At 46.4% G+C, this 12,360-nt stretch overlaps 1 protein-coding gene across 18 annotated transcripts in view; it reads right to left on the bottom strand.

Annotated features, from left to right (window-relative positions):
• The window catches only part of LOC101616723 (myomegalin-like), a 142,186-nt gene that overhangs the window by 50,946 nt on the left and 78,880 nt on the right, over nucleotides 1–12,360 (bottom strand). For 13 of the 18 annotated variants that reach the window (XM_045138654.1, XM_045138660.1, XM_045138644.1 and 10 more), the window contains one exon: nucleotides 8,188–8,276. In XM_045138654.1, coding sequence (XP_044994589.1) covers nucleotides 8,188–8,276 — 89 coding nt within the window. Of the gene's footprint in view, nucleotides 1–5,967; nucleotides 7,548–8,187; nucleotides 8,277–12,360 lie in introns of those variants that run through there. The other 5 variants (XM_045138659.1, XM_045138658.1, XM_045138657.1 and 2 more) reach the window with 5 other exon arrangements.

The raw sequence follows: 12,360 nt of genomic DNA, 5'->3' as shown, positions 1-12,360 counted from the left end.
GTGAGCGAGATCTTATACTTAAAATAAATGCAAACAAATAAGGTCTAAACCAGCCTGGCATGTGTGGGTAATGTGTAATCTCTTTGTAAGGGGATAAAGTCCCCTGGTGCCCTTCATGTAAGTCAGGAAGCTTCACACAACGGAACCTGACCATGAGAACCGTAGGCTCAGTTGAGGCCGAGGTCCTGCGCGTAACTCACGCTCCAAAGAGGCATTCAGGACGCGGCGGCAGCCAGTCCTACCATTAGAACCGCTGCGCTACAGGGAAGATGAAGCAAGCTTCATTTTGTTGACAGCAAGAATCACATCTCGTAACCATTGAGAGGGTGAGGGTGCCACCCTGCCGGGCACCCAGATTTCCTTTTCAGTAATTACCCTTGTGCCCATGCCAAGTTCTCACTAGAAATCCCAGCATGTGAGAAGGAAACAAGTTAGAAGAAACAAGATCCAGGTGCTTTTCTTCTTGAGGACATGAGTTTAACACTCAGTTTCAATTCAAGCCCATTTGAAAGTTTTTTTTTTTTTTTCCACAAGGGGGAAGTTGTGAATATTTAGCCCTTCTTATCATACATTTTGAGCCCATCTCTACTTGTTTTTCACATTTTTTCAATCTTTCTTCTCCTTCTCCTCCTCCTCCTCCTTCTTCTTTTTTAATCTTTTGAGAGAGAGAGAGACAATGGGCATGCCAGAGCCTCCAGCCACTGCAATCAAGCTCCAGATTCGTGTGCCATCTTGTGTGCATGTGTGACCCTGTGTCCCTGCATCACCTTGTACACCTGGCTTACGTGGGACCTGGAGAGTCAAACATGGGTCCTTGGGCTTCACAGGCAAGCACCTTAACCACCAAGCCATCTCTCCAGCCCATTTTTTTCACATTTTTTAAAAGATAGAAATGAAAATCTAAATATGATAAACTAAATATATGCTATTTTAATACAAAAATTCTCTTCCTGCTATTTTTTTTGGGGGGGGGTAGGGTACAGGTCACATTGACCTCAAACTCAGTATATAGCCAAAGTTGACCTTAAACTTACTTTTAAAAATATTTTATTTTTATTTATTTATTTGAATCAGAGGGGGGGAGAGAGAGAGGGAGAAAGAGAGAATGAATGCACCAGGGCCTTTAGCCACTGCAAATGAACTGCAGACACATGTACCACCATGTGCTTACATGGGTCCTAGGGAATCTAACCTGGGTCCTTAGGCTCTGCAAACAAGTGCCTTAGGCACTAAGCCACCTCTCCAGCCCATCCTTAAACTCATGATCCTCCCGCCTCATCCTCCCAAGTACTGGAATTTCAGGCAGCTGCCACCTTGCCCAGCTCAGCACTTATCTCAACACTTCCAAGTGTTGACTTCTGCTCAGCAGAGGCATTTGCGAGTTATGCTAAATTTCAGGTCAGTTTTGACTCTCACTTTCCCATCCTTTTTATGTCATCATGTTTTATTTATTTACAAGGAGAGAGAGAAAGAGAGAGAGAGAGAGAAAGGAGAGAGAGGACATGTCAGGGCCTCCAGTCTCACTTGCCACTTTGTACATCTGGCTTTATGTGGGGACTGGGGAATGGAACCCAGGCCATGAGGCTTAGCAGGCAAGCACCTTAACCACAGAGCTGTCTCTCCATCCCCCAACTCCAAGCACCTGCTTTCTTTTATGCCTAGTAATATTGTGACTTGCGCCTGTCCATTGTGGGTCACTTGACTAGGGATGGTTTCTAGAATTAGCCATATTTCACACTGCCATTTAGGGTACTGACATACTGAATAGAGCATGACCCAGAGAAAATTATATGGATCCATGGTTGACAGAGCCGCTTGGGATGTCTCGAAGCCATTGTCTGTTGCTCTCCTCCATAACGAAGCATGATAATCTCTGGATTTGGGTGTGGTTAATTCACAGCCAGCGTTTGCACTGCGTCACAGCATAGTAGCTGAGGTGGAAAAGAGATGTGAACCCAGGTAGGAGGAACAGAATCACAGACATGGCTACTTATAAATAATAAGTAAATAAATAAAAATGCTTATAAAAGATGATTACGTAAAATAATAACTAAATAAAATAATTCATGGCATTCCATCCCATGTGGGCTTTGAAAGCCTAACGCTTGGCACATGCTAGACAATGGCTGTCTTTAAGACTGCTGCCAGGCTTCGTCAGGTCGGGTGTCACCTCTGCATGTGCCACCAAGCATTGGTGACAAGACAAAGGATGGAGAAGCATTGTTGAAGACGCACGACCAAACCCCTCATTTGAACTGTGTGATGTGCATGACTGTAATCCTAGTACTTGGGAGGCTGAGGCAGAAGGATTGAGAGTTCAAGGTCTGGGCTACATAGTGAGACCCTGTCTCAAAAAAAAAAAAAAAGTCTAAAATAGGGCTAGAGAGATGGCTTAGCAGTTAAGGCGCTTGCCTACGAAGCTAAAGGACCCAGGTTCGATCCTCAGGTCCCACGTAAGCCAGATGCACAAGGTGGCCCATGCATCCGGAGTTTCTTTGCAGCAGCTGAAGGCCCTGGAACACTCTTTCTCTCTCTCTTTCTCCATCTTCCTCTTCCTTGCTCTCTCAAACAAATAATAATAAAATCAAAAGTTAAAAAAAAATCTTTTCAAAAAACCCAAACTATTAAATAGACAATTTAAGTAGAAACAAGTATACTATGTAATGTAACTTTTCTGTGTAAACTTTTCAAATAGTATAGCAAAAAGGAACAGCGCCGTCAGACTTGGAAATGGACACATGTTTAGTCTTTTCTGAACCTTAAGTGTTCTTTATGCTTAGAAATAAGGACTGCTGGGGCTGGAGAGGTGGCTTAGTGGTTACGGTGTTTGCCTGCAAAGCCAAAGGATCCCAGTTTGATTCTCCAGGACCCATGTAAGCCAGATGCACAAGTTAGCGCACGCGTCTGCGGTACATTTACAGAGGCTGGAGGCTTTGGTGCACCTATTCTTTCCCTCCCTCCCTCTTTCTCTCTGCCTCCTTCTTAAATAAATGAATAAATAAAATATGTTTAAAAAATAAGGACTGCCTTTAATAAGCTGTAGCCTTATTTATTTATTTTTATTATTTATTTGACAGAGAAAGAGGGGGAGAGAAAGAGAGAGAGAGGGAATGGGCATGCCATGGCCTCCAGCCACTGCAGACGAACTCCAGACGCGTGCGCCCCCTTGTGCATCTGGCTAACGTGGGTCCTGGGGAATCGAGCCTTGAACCGGGGTCCTTAGGCTTCACAGGCAAGCACTTAACTGCTAAGCCATCTCTCCAGCACCCCCGCCCCCATTTTTTGAGGTAGGGTTTCCCTCTAGCTCAGGCTGACTTGGAATTTACTAGGTAGGCCTCGAACTCATGGTGATCCTCCTACCTCCGCCTCCCGGGATTAAAGGCATGCGCCACCACGCCCGGCTGCTCCAGTCATAGGAAGTGTCTTCATATATGTATGCTGTATTGCTCTATTGGTTTCATACACTGATTTTCTTTTAAAGGGGAAAAAAATGTATGACTCATGAACTACAGATACCAGAAAGACCTTAAAGTCCATCACTTTAAATTGAGAAAATAAAGAACTGTTTAGATATTTGATTTTTTTCCCCCAGGCTAATTTGGGTTTTCATAGTTGCATCTGAAGGGTTAACTTTACAATTTAAGTACGCATAGGGCTAGAGAGATGGCTTAGTGGTTAAGGCACTTGCCTGCAAAGCCAAAGGATCGAGGTTCGATTCCCCAGGACCCGCATAAGCCAGACACACAGGGTGGCGCATGTGTCTGGAGTTTCTTTGCAGACCCTGGAAGCCCTGGTGTGCCCATTCTCTCTCTATCTGCCCCCCTCAAATAAATAAATAAATAAATAAATATACATGTATTTTAGATATTAACATGTGAAAGGTGGTTCAGGTTCTAGCCTTTCCCTTTGCTCAATCATCTATAAGAGCAAATATTTCTGTTCTTTCCTGCAAGTAAAGCCCACGTTCAGTGTGTGTGGCGGTAGAAATACTCTATTAGGTATAGTGTAAATTCTATCACTTACAGCTTTTTTCATATTAGCAGATACACTTGTGCCATTTCTTCTATATAATCCAACTCTTTTTTGTTTGTTTGTTTGTTTTTTCGAGGTAGGGTTCACTCTAGCCCAGGCTGACCTGGAGTTCACTGTGTAGTCTCAGGGTGTCCTCAAACTCACAACAATCCTCCTACCTCGGCCTTCCAAGTGTTGGGATTAAAGGCATGCACCACCAAGCCCGGCTAATCCAACTCTTTTTTTTTTTTAATATTTTTTGTTTGTTTTTATTTATTTGAGAGTGACAGAGAGAGAAAGAGGCAGAGAGAGAGAGAGAGAGAGAGAGCGAGGGAGAGAATGGGCACGCCAGGGCCTCCAGCCACTGCAAACGAACTCCAGATGCATGTGCCCCCTTGTGCATCTGGCTAACGTGGGTCCTGGGGAATCGAGCCTTGAACCGAGGTCCTTAGGCTTCATAGGCAAGCGCTTAACCGCTAAGCCATATCTCCAGCCTAATCCAACTCTTTTGAGTGCTGCAGTGGTCTACTATAGATCTGATCGCTTGCTTAGCCAGCATTGTTTTGTTTTCACTCTATTGCTTCATATCTCTTACTATGTAAGGCCGGCTTCCTGACAGCCCTAAGAACATGAAGAAATTAGTTTTCCTTAAGTGCTCAGCATCAGTAATCATTAAGAAAATGAAAAATAAAATCACAAGGAGCTATCACCTCTCATCTATTAGAACCACATAGCTTACCAAGTCAGCATTCATGACGCTCTCGGAGTTAACCCCAGTAGCAGACAGACAGACAGACAGACAGACAGACACACCCCCCCACACACACACACAGGTGTTGGAGAGGATGCCAAGAAAAGGGAACTTATTTTTGTTGGCAAGAGTGCAAACTAATATGAACCAGAACTGGAACTCATGTATAATGCAGTATTTCCACTTCTAGATGTATTTCCACAGGAACTGAAGTCAATGTACGACAGGGATGTCAGTACACTCATGTTCTTTGCAGTGCTATCCACAAAAACCACAAATGGAGTCAACATAGGTGTCCACCAACGCATGAATAAAGAAAACGTGACAGCCACATCACATACACTATGCATAATGAAATTATGATTTGATGATAAAAATCTTAAATTTTTGAATTTAAGTTTTCCTCATTTGTCACAGTCTACTGACTTCTTTGTATTTGAAACTTTGTTGCTGATGAACTTTTCCCCACCGCAAATGAGGAAAAGCACTCTGTTCACTCTGGTGTCTTTCATGAGAGTTTCTTGCCATTTATTACAGATCTTCCATCTGCTTGAGATTGGAATTTTACAGGCAATATCTGGGGGAAATTATCAGTATGGCCAGACCTGAAGATTTTTCATGTGTGTCCAAGAAATGCAGAAGCAACTTGCTTTGGTTAAAAGGTGATTCTTGGGCTGGAGAGATGGCTCAGTATGGTGCTTGCCTGCAAAGCCTAAGGACGCAAGTTTGATTCCCCAGTGCCCATGTAAGGCAAGATGCACCAAGTGGTGCATGCATCTGGAGTTTGTTTGCAGTGCCAGAAAGCCATGGCATGCCCGTACTCACTCCCTGGTGTCTACCTCTTTCTCTCTCTCCCTCTCTTAAATGAATAAATAGATAAAATTTTTTTCTTTTGGCTTTTTGAGGTAGGGTTTCACTCTAGCCCAGGCTGACCTGGAATTCACTATGGAGTCTCAGGGTGACCTCGAACTCACAGTAATCCTTCTACCTCAATAAATAATTTTTAAAAAGGTGATTCTTGCTCAGGAATGCAAAGCTGGATGTGTGTGTTGGGGAAGTGTGTGGGGTGACAGAATAAGAGCATTTGGGGTCTAGAATGAAGTGCGTCTTCCAAGAACAAGCAAGGCGCTCAGCCCCTCCACCTTGAAGGATTAACATCCCTGGTAATAAGCAAAGCAGACTTTGAGACTCTAGACACAGAACCGTTCTGACAAAGCAAACTTTATTTAATTGGAAACAAGAGACTTACAACTGAAGCTTCAGAAAAGATGAAGTGAGCTTACACAGATTTCAAAAACGAAACTTCTTCCTGCCCCAAACTGAAAACGTCTTTTCAAGGGAAGGCGACCAAGAGAGACATGGTGCTTACCTAGGCGTCTCCATCCAACAGGCAAACACTTTGTCTGTGAGTCAAGCCCCATCCGAAGATTTGTTCACTTACTGTTACACCAGGTAATCAGACAAAGGCTGTGACGCGCCCCAGTGAAAAAGTTGGCTCCAAGAACGGACTGAGCTTCTCACAACAGAGCCTGGTCTCACTCTTGTCACGAGAGCCCAGCAAAGAGGCCGGGGAAGAAATGACTTCACAAACAAGCTTGCCCGCGGCCCCGCGCGACCAGAAACAGTGCCGATCGCACGAATGGGAACGGGCTGCCCTCGCGTCTCTGCTTCCTGTTCTTCATCCTGCAGCCGATCCTGTCCCACCGCTATCACAACCCTCAGTGGCCAGCCGACACCCCAGCCCAAGGGCCTCCCAGGGGACGTCCGCTCATCCCGGAGATCATCTCCTCTCGTCTGATGTCCTTCGTGAAATCAGAAAGACAGAGGCCTCTGTGCACTGATGCATGGAACTGAAACCTCAGTCTTCAATGAGGAGGAGGCCTCAGAAGAAACCGTTTAAGCAAAACGGGTGGAACTGATACAAAAACCCCGGGGAGGCAGGGGGGGGGCAGGGAAGTGGAGGTTAGTCACGGCTACCGCCACCAAGATGAGATGTTGGTAAAGAAACTCTTGATAACGTCAGCTACCCCAGACAAACTCATGTCCTTAAGAGTCCCAAACTGCCAAAGCAAAGGATTTGGAGACTGTTCTCAGAGACTCCTTACTTGTTTAACGGATGTCTCCTCTGTTCTTATGCAGGACATAGACCCAGGACGCCTCACTTCCCCCATAAGTGTTTCTGGTAGACCAAAGATAGCCATTCACTCGAAAAACCTCGCTTTTTCTTCAGGCTTTCTACCAGCGATCTACTTTCTCTAAAACAACCCAAGGATCGTGGGTGTGGACCACGAGAGCCCACTATGAGGGTCACTGGGCACGGTGCGGACACAGGGAGTTCCACTTTTGAGTGCTTTGGAACGAATCGTTAGCAGTGACTCGGTCACCGAGAATCCAGCTCGTTGGCTTTGTACTTGAGAACACGCGGGGTTCACCTCTGGCCATGGTGAGGAGCAAGGGTTGCAGCCTTGGGTATCAACATTCTGGGACTTGCTGCCGAAGTGCCATCTGCTGGTCAGATGTTGTCATGACTGGGCAGTCTGTCAGACTGCACAGCCGAGTCTTCTGTATTAATGCAATCTCACTGGGAAAGACCCCTGCTTTGGAGACATCCCAGTGCCCTGGAGAGTTTCCCAGACAGCATTCTCCTAAGCAGGTCCTAGGTCCTATCACCTATCCAGACAGCTCTTCAACATCTCCCTATCTTCCGTTGTGCGTTTCAGTTGCAAAAGCCCAAGAGGGAAAGAATTCATTGCTTGGTAAGTAAAAGTTCTCCAGAGCTACAACTCTAGACAATAGACAGGGACAAAGGTGGGTAGACAGAGAGGGAGGAAGCAGCAATCAAAAAGCAGCAGTAAGGGCTGGAGGGATGGCTTAGCGGTTAAGGCATTTGCCTGCAAAGCCAAAGGACCCAGGTTCGATTCTCCAGGACCCACGTTCAGCAGATGCACATGGTGGCACACGCGTCTGGAGTTTGTTTGCAGTGACCGGAGGCCCTGGTGTGCCCATTCTCTCTCTCTCTCCCCCTCTTTCTCTATCAAATAAATAAATAAATAAATAGGCTGGGCACAGTGGCACGCACATTTAATCCCAGCACTCGGGAGGCAGAGGTAGGAGGATCACCATGAGTTTGAGGCCAGCCTGAGACTACAAAGTGAACTCTAGGTCAGCCTGGACCGCAGTAAGACCCTAGCTTGAAAAACAAACAAACAAAAAAAAAAATTTAAAAAAAAACGTAAATTTTAAAAAAAAAAGCAGCAGTAATAAAAATCAAAAGGGTGGACTGGATGGAAAATCCAGACTGGGAAGTGATTTCCAAAAACCGTGTCTTCCCTTTCCTGGTTCAAAAGCTGCAGGAGCCAGTCAGACCCAGAAGGACCGTGTGCCTTCCCCCCCGCCCCGGGCGCCGGGGCCTGACGCTGACTTACTTGCTGGTGGCCGTGGGGCGCAGCCTCCTCCTCAATGCTGTCGGTGAACTCGGTGCCTGCATCTTCCGTGTCCTCGCCCACAGCCGTGCCTGCAAGAGAGGCCGGTACGGAAGGATGACTCCCTTCACAGATGGCTTCCAGACAGCAGGCTGACACTACCTCTTGCTATCCATCTCTGAGTTCCTCCGGTCCCCACATGCGTGGCCCTGGCTGGCAGGGAGGCAGAGCCAAGCCCTTTCCAACGGCACTGACATTTTCTTCCTCACATTCAGTCCCAACTCTCAGAAGCTGGCTCTCACCGGACACATATGTACTTGAAAGGCTCTCCCTTGTCTCAAGAAAGCCTGAATTAGTCTCCATCCTGGCCTCCTAATCATTTTCTCTTTCCTGGCTCCAGCACAGGCTGGCCAACAATTCACCTACGTAGTCTCAGAGTGGCCTCGAACTCATGGCTATCATCCTGCTTTTGCCTCCCAAATGCTGGCATGAAAGGAGTGCGCCACCACGCCCAGCAATGCTCTCTTCTTAACATGAGTCAAACATAACTCACGACCCCCCCCCCATGAATGCTAAGAGGGTACCATATTTCCTGGAGTGTGGGATAGCTCCGCTCCTTCACACTTTTCCATTGTCGGGATTAGCTGCACATGGGGTGACAATATCTCTGAGGAACTTCTGTGGGGGTCCTGTGCCCTGAGTCAGGTCAAGTCAGGTAAACCACAGGATGGTTCAGGGATTTTTCCAATTTTTTCCTCCAGCTACCCCTCCTCCACATCTCTCCCTCAAACTCTTGTTCAGACTAACTGACATCCTTGGAGGAGTTTCTTGGATGGCTTTGCCCATTTGATGTTTAATGCATCCCTTCATTCTCCAGAGATGTTCAGTCGGACCCGAGCACTCACCCCCACATCTACTCTATGGGATAAGGAGCTGCAGCGCGTGGTCTGGGCGCATGTGTAGGGTGGTGCTGGCCAATAGAACTTTCTCTCAGGGTAGCAATGTTTTTATCTGCACCACCCAATACAATAGACCCTAGCCATTGAGTTTTAAAAGGTCATGTGTGGCTAGTGGCTACTATGTTGGAAAACACAAACATTGGGACCCCCCCCCACCCCTGCTTTTCTGAGGTAGGGTCTCGCTCTAGCCTAGGCTGACCTGGAATTCCCAAGTGCTGGGATTAAAGGCATGCACTACCATGCCAGGCTATAGGGAATTACTTTTTATTTATTTATATATTTTTTAGGTAGGGTCTCACTTTAGCCCAGACTGACCTGGAATTCATCATGTAGTCCCAGGCTGACCTCGAACTCACAAGTGATCCTCCTACCTCTGCCTCCTGAGGGCTGAGATTAAAGATGTGTACCACCACACCTGGCAGGAATTCCTTTTTTTAATTATTTATACTAAAAGACTTTGTATAATTCTAGACAGAGAACCAACCATAACTCACCTTACTGATTTCTCCCTAGAACAGCAAAGAAATATCTGTTGTGACACTTTCCATGTCTCTCAGAACTTGTCTTGTCTGCTCAGAGACTATCAAGATTGGGTTCTGATCTCACCCTAACCCTCAGCATCCAACCTGACCATTGAAATAACCCAGGGCTCAGACTCTGTGGCTTGTCCAAGGTTACACAGCTAGATCTGACAAGAGCTGGGCTGGTAAGTCAAGTGACTGGATTCAAAAACCATTCGTGGCTGTCTGTGGTGGCCAATCAGAGCTGTGCCGAAGACTCCTGGGTTTGGACAATCATCAATGAAGGCTGTACATGAACAATGAGCATTTGCTGTCAGACTGGCACCTCATGAAAGCCTAACTAGGTGTAGGCCTAGTTTAATAGACCTACACCTATTAAATTCTGTATAAAAAAGTAAGGGTTATCTCATTTGTCCTGGTGCTAACTTACTCTCCACTGGAGAATCTGCTTCTCTTTTTCAGATAGATGCAGATCGTAAGGAGAAAGCCACCCCATCATACCTCAAAAGGGCCCCGGCTGAAACTAAGAAAAACTGGAGAAACAAACAAGGGTGCTGTTTTCTTGATGAACCGGATACCAGCGCAAGGGTGCAGGAGATCCACACAGAGAAAAATCAACTCCTACCAAATCAGAGAGCCATAGACCCAGAGGCCCCCAACACCTCATCACTGAAGCAGACCAAAAATGAACCCAACATGGCTCAGGGAAATTTTGCCAAAGAGGGGGTGGAAAGAATGTCAGAGCCACATGTTGGGTCAGGATATGCAGAGACATTTATCCTACCCATAACTGTGGGCTAGCTCCACAATGCATGACCCATATACCTCAACCAGGAGGGGCCAAGGGGAGGGGGCAGGTCATGGATGAGCCTAATAATGGTACCAAACTGACTGTATTTGCTGAATACAAAACTAATTAATAAAAAACAATTAAAAAAAAAAACAACCCTGGGCTGGAGAGATGGCTTAGCGGTTAAGCGCTTGCCTGTGAAGCCTAAGGACCCCGGCTCAAGGCTTGATTCCCCAGGACCCATGTAAGCCAGATGCACAAGGGGGCGCACGCGTCTGGAGTTCGTTTGCAGAGGCTGGAAGCCCTGGCGCGCCCATTCTCTCTCTCTCCCTCTATCTGTCTTTCTCTCTGTGTCTGTCGCTCTCAAATAAATAAATAAAAAATGAACAAAAAAAAAAATATTAAAAAAAAAAACAACCCTGAGCCACCAGGGCTCAGGACTCAGGCTCTAGAAGTTATCACCTGAGTCCATGTTGACATGAATAAATTTTGTTTCTTAAAAAGAAAGAAAGAAAGAAAGCCTAACTACCCCGTCCTGCAGGGGGAGATGAACCTTTCTTCATCTATCAGAATATATGTGACTGCCTTACTGATCTCATCAGGGAACCTTAGTTCCTTAGGGTAGTAAGCATGCCGCCCTAACAGCTAGCAAGACCTTGACCTGAACTCAGGGAGGCTTCACTGAAACTCTCCATCATGGGCTAGAGGAATGGCTTAGCGGTTAAGGCGCTTGCCGGAAAAGCCCAAGCACCCACATTTGATTCTCCTGGACCCACATGAGTCAGATGCACAAGGTGGCGCATGCGGCTGGAGTTTGCAGCAGCTAGAGGCCCTAGAGTGCCCACATTCTCTCTTAAGTAAATAAATAGTAGAATATTTGAGAAGTCCTCCACAACGGGGAGGCACCTTGACCATTCAGCATCTTTAGAGATCCGTGGCGGCCAGGGCACGGTGAGAATTTCCAATACTTATTCTCTTAAAGCAGCCTCACACCACCATCTCCCTCAGGACTCTGGTAAGTACGGGCACATGAACACACTCCCTAAGTCTGGGCAGCTCTGGAGACTCACTAGAACCAGGGCGTTCATTCACCTAGGCACACACCTGTATCATATTATGCACAATAGCAGAGAACACATTGCTTTTTTTTTTTCTGCAAAGAAAATGAATTGTCCCACTCACTGACACAGACAGGCTGGAGAGATGGCTTAGTGGTTAAGACAGTTGTCTGCAAAGCCAAAGGAACCAGGTTCAATTCCTCAGAATCCATGTAAGCCAGATGTACATGGTGGTACAGGTGTCTAGAGTTCCTTTGCAGTGGCTAAAGGCCCATTTGCGAGCTCTCTCTCTCTCTCTCTCTCTCTCTGTCCCCTTTCTCAAATAAATAAGTAAATAAAGATTTTCCAGGCATGGTGGTGTGCATGCCTTTAATCCCAGCACTCGGGAGGCAGAGGTAGGAGGATTGTCGTGAGTTTGAGGTCAGCCTGAGACTCCATAGTGAATTCCAGGCCAGCCTGGGGCAGTGAGGCCCTACCTCGAGCAACCAAAAAATAATAGTAATACATATTTAAAAATATAAGAAAAGAACAGAATGTTTTACATTTTTGCTTGTCTTTGAAGCCCTGAGCTACAAAATGATCCTGAGGCTCAAGAGAGCTCAGCTGTGGGGTCAGGCTCCTCACTCCCACACCATTCTCAATGGGCTGTGTGGTCTGTGCTAAGCACACGTCCCAAGATGATGCCTGTACGAGGCTCCAGGGGGATGCTGCATAGGATCTGCCCTCAACTTACCTTGAATGTGCTGGGAGGGGCAGGATGCCTTGTTTCTAGCTTCAGGGATTAGACAGAAAAGGGATTAGATGACAGATAAGGGAAGAGTGTCTGTCTCGTCCCAATACGCTACCAC

The sequence above is a fragment of the Jaculus jaculus genome, chromosome 19 (genome assembly GCF_020740685.1).
Source record: "Jaculus jaculus isolate mJacJac1 chromosome 19, mJacJac1.mat.Y.cur, whole genome shotgun sequence".
Lineage (NCBI taxonomy): Eukaryota > Metazoa > Chordata > Mammalia > Rodentia > Dipodidae > Jaculus > Jaculus jaculus.
Note: the sequence above shows the minus strand (reverse complement) of the source record. Positions and strands in the feature narration are given on the sequence as shown.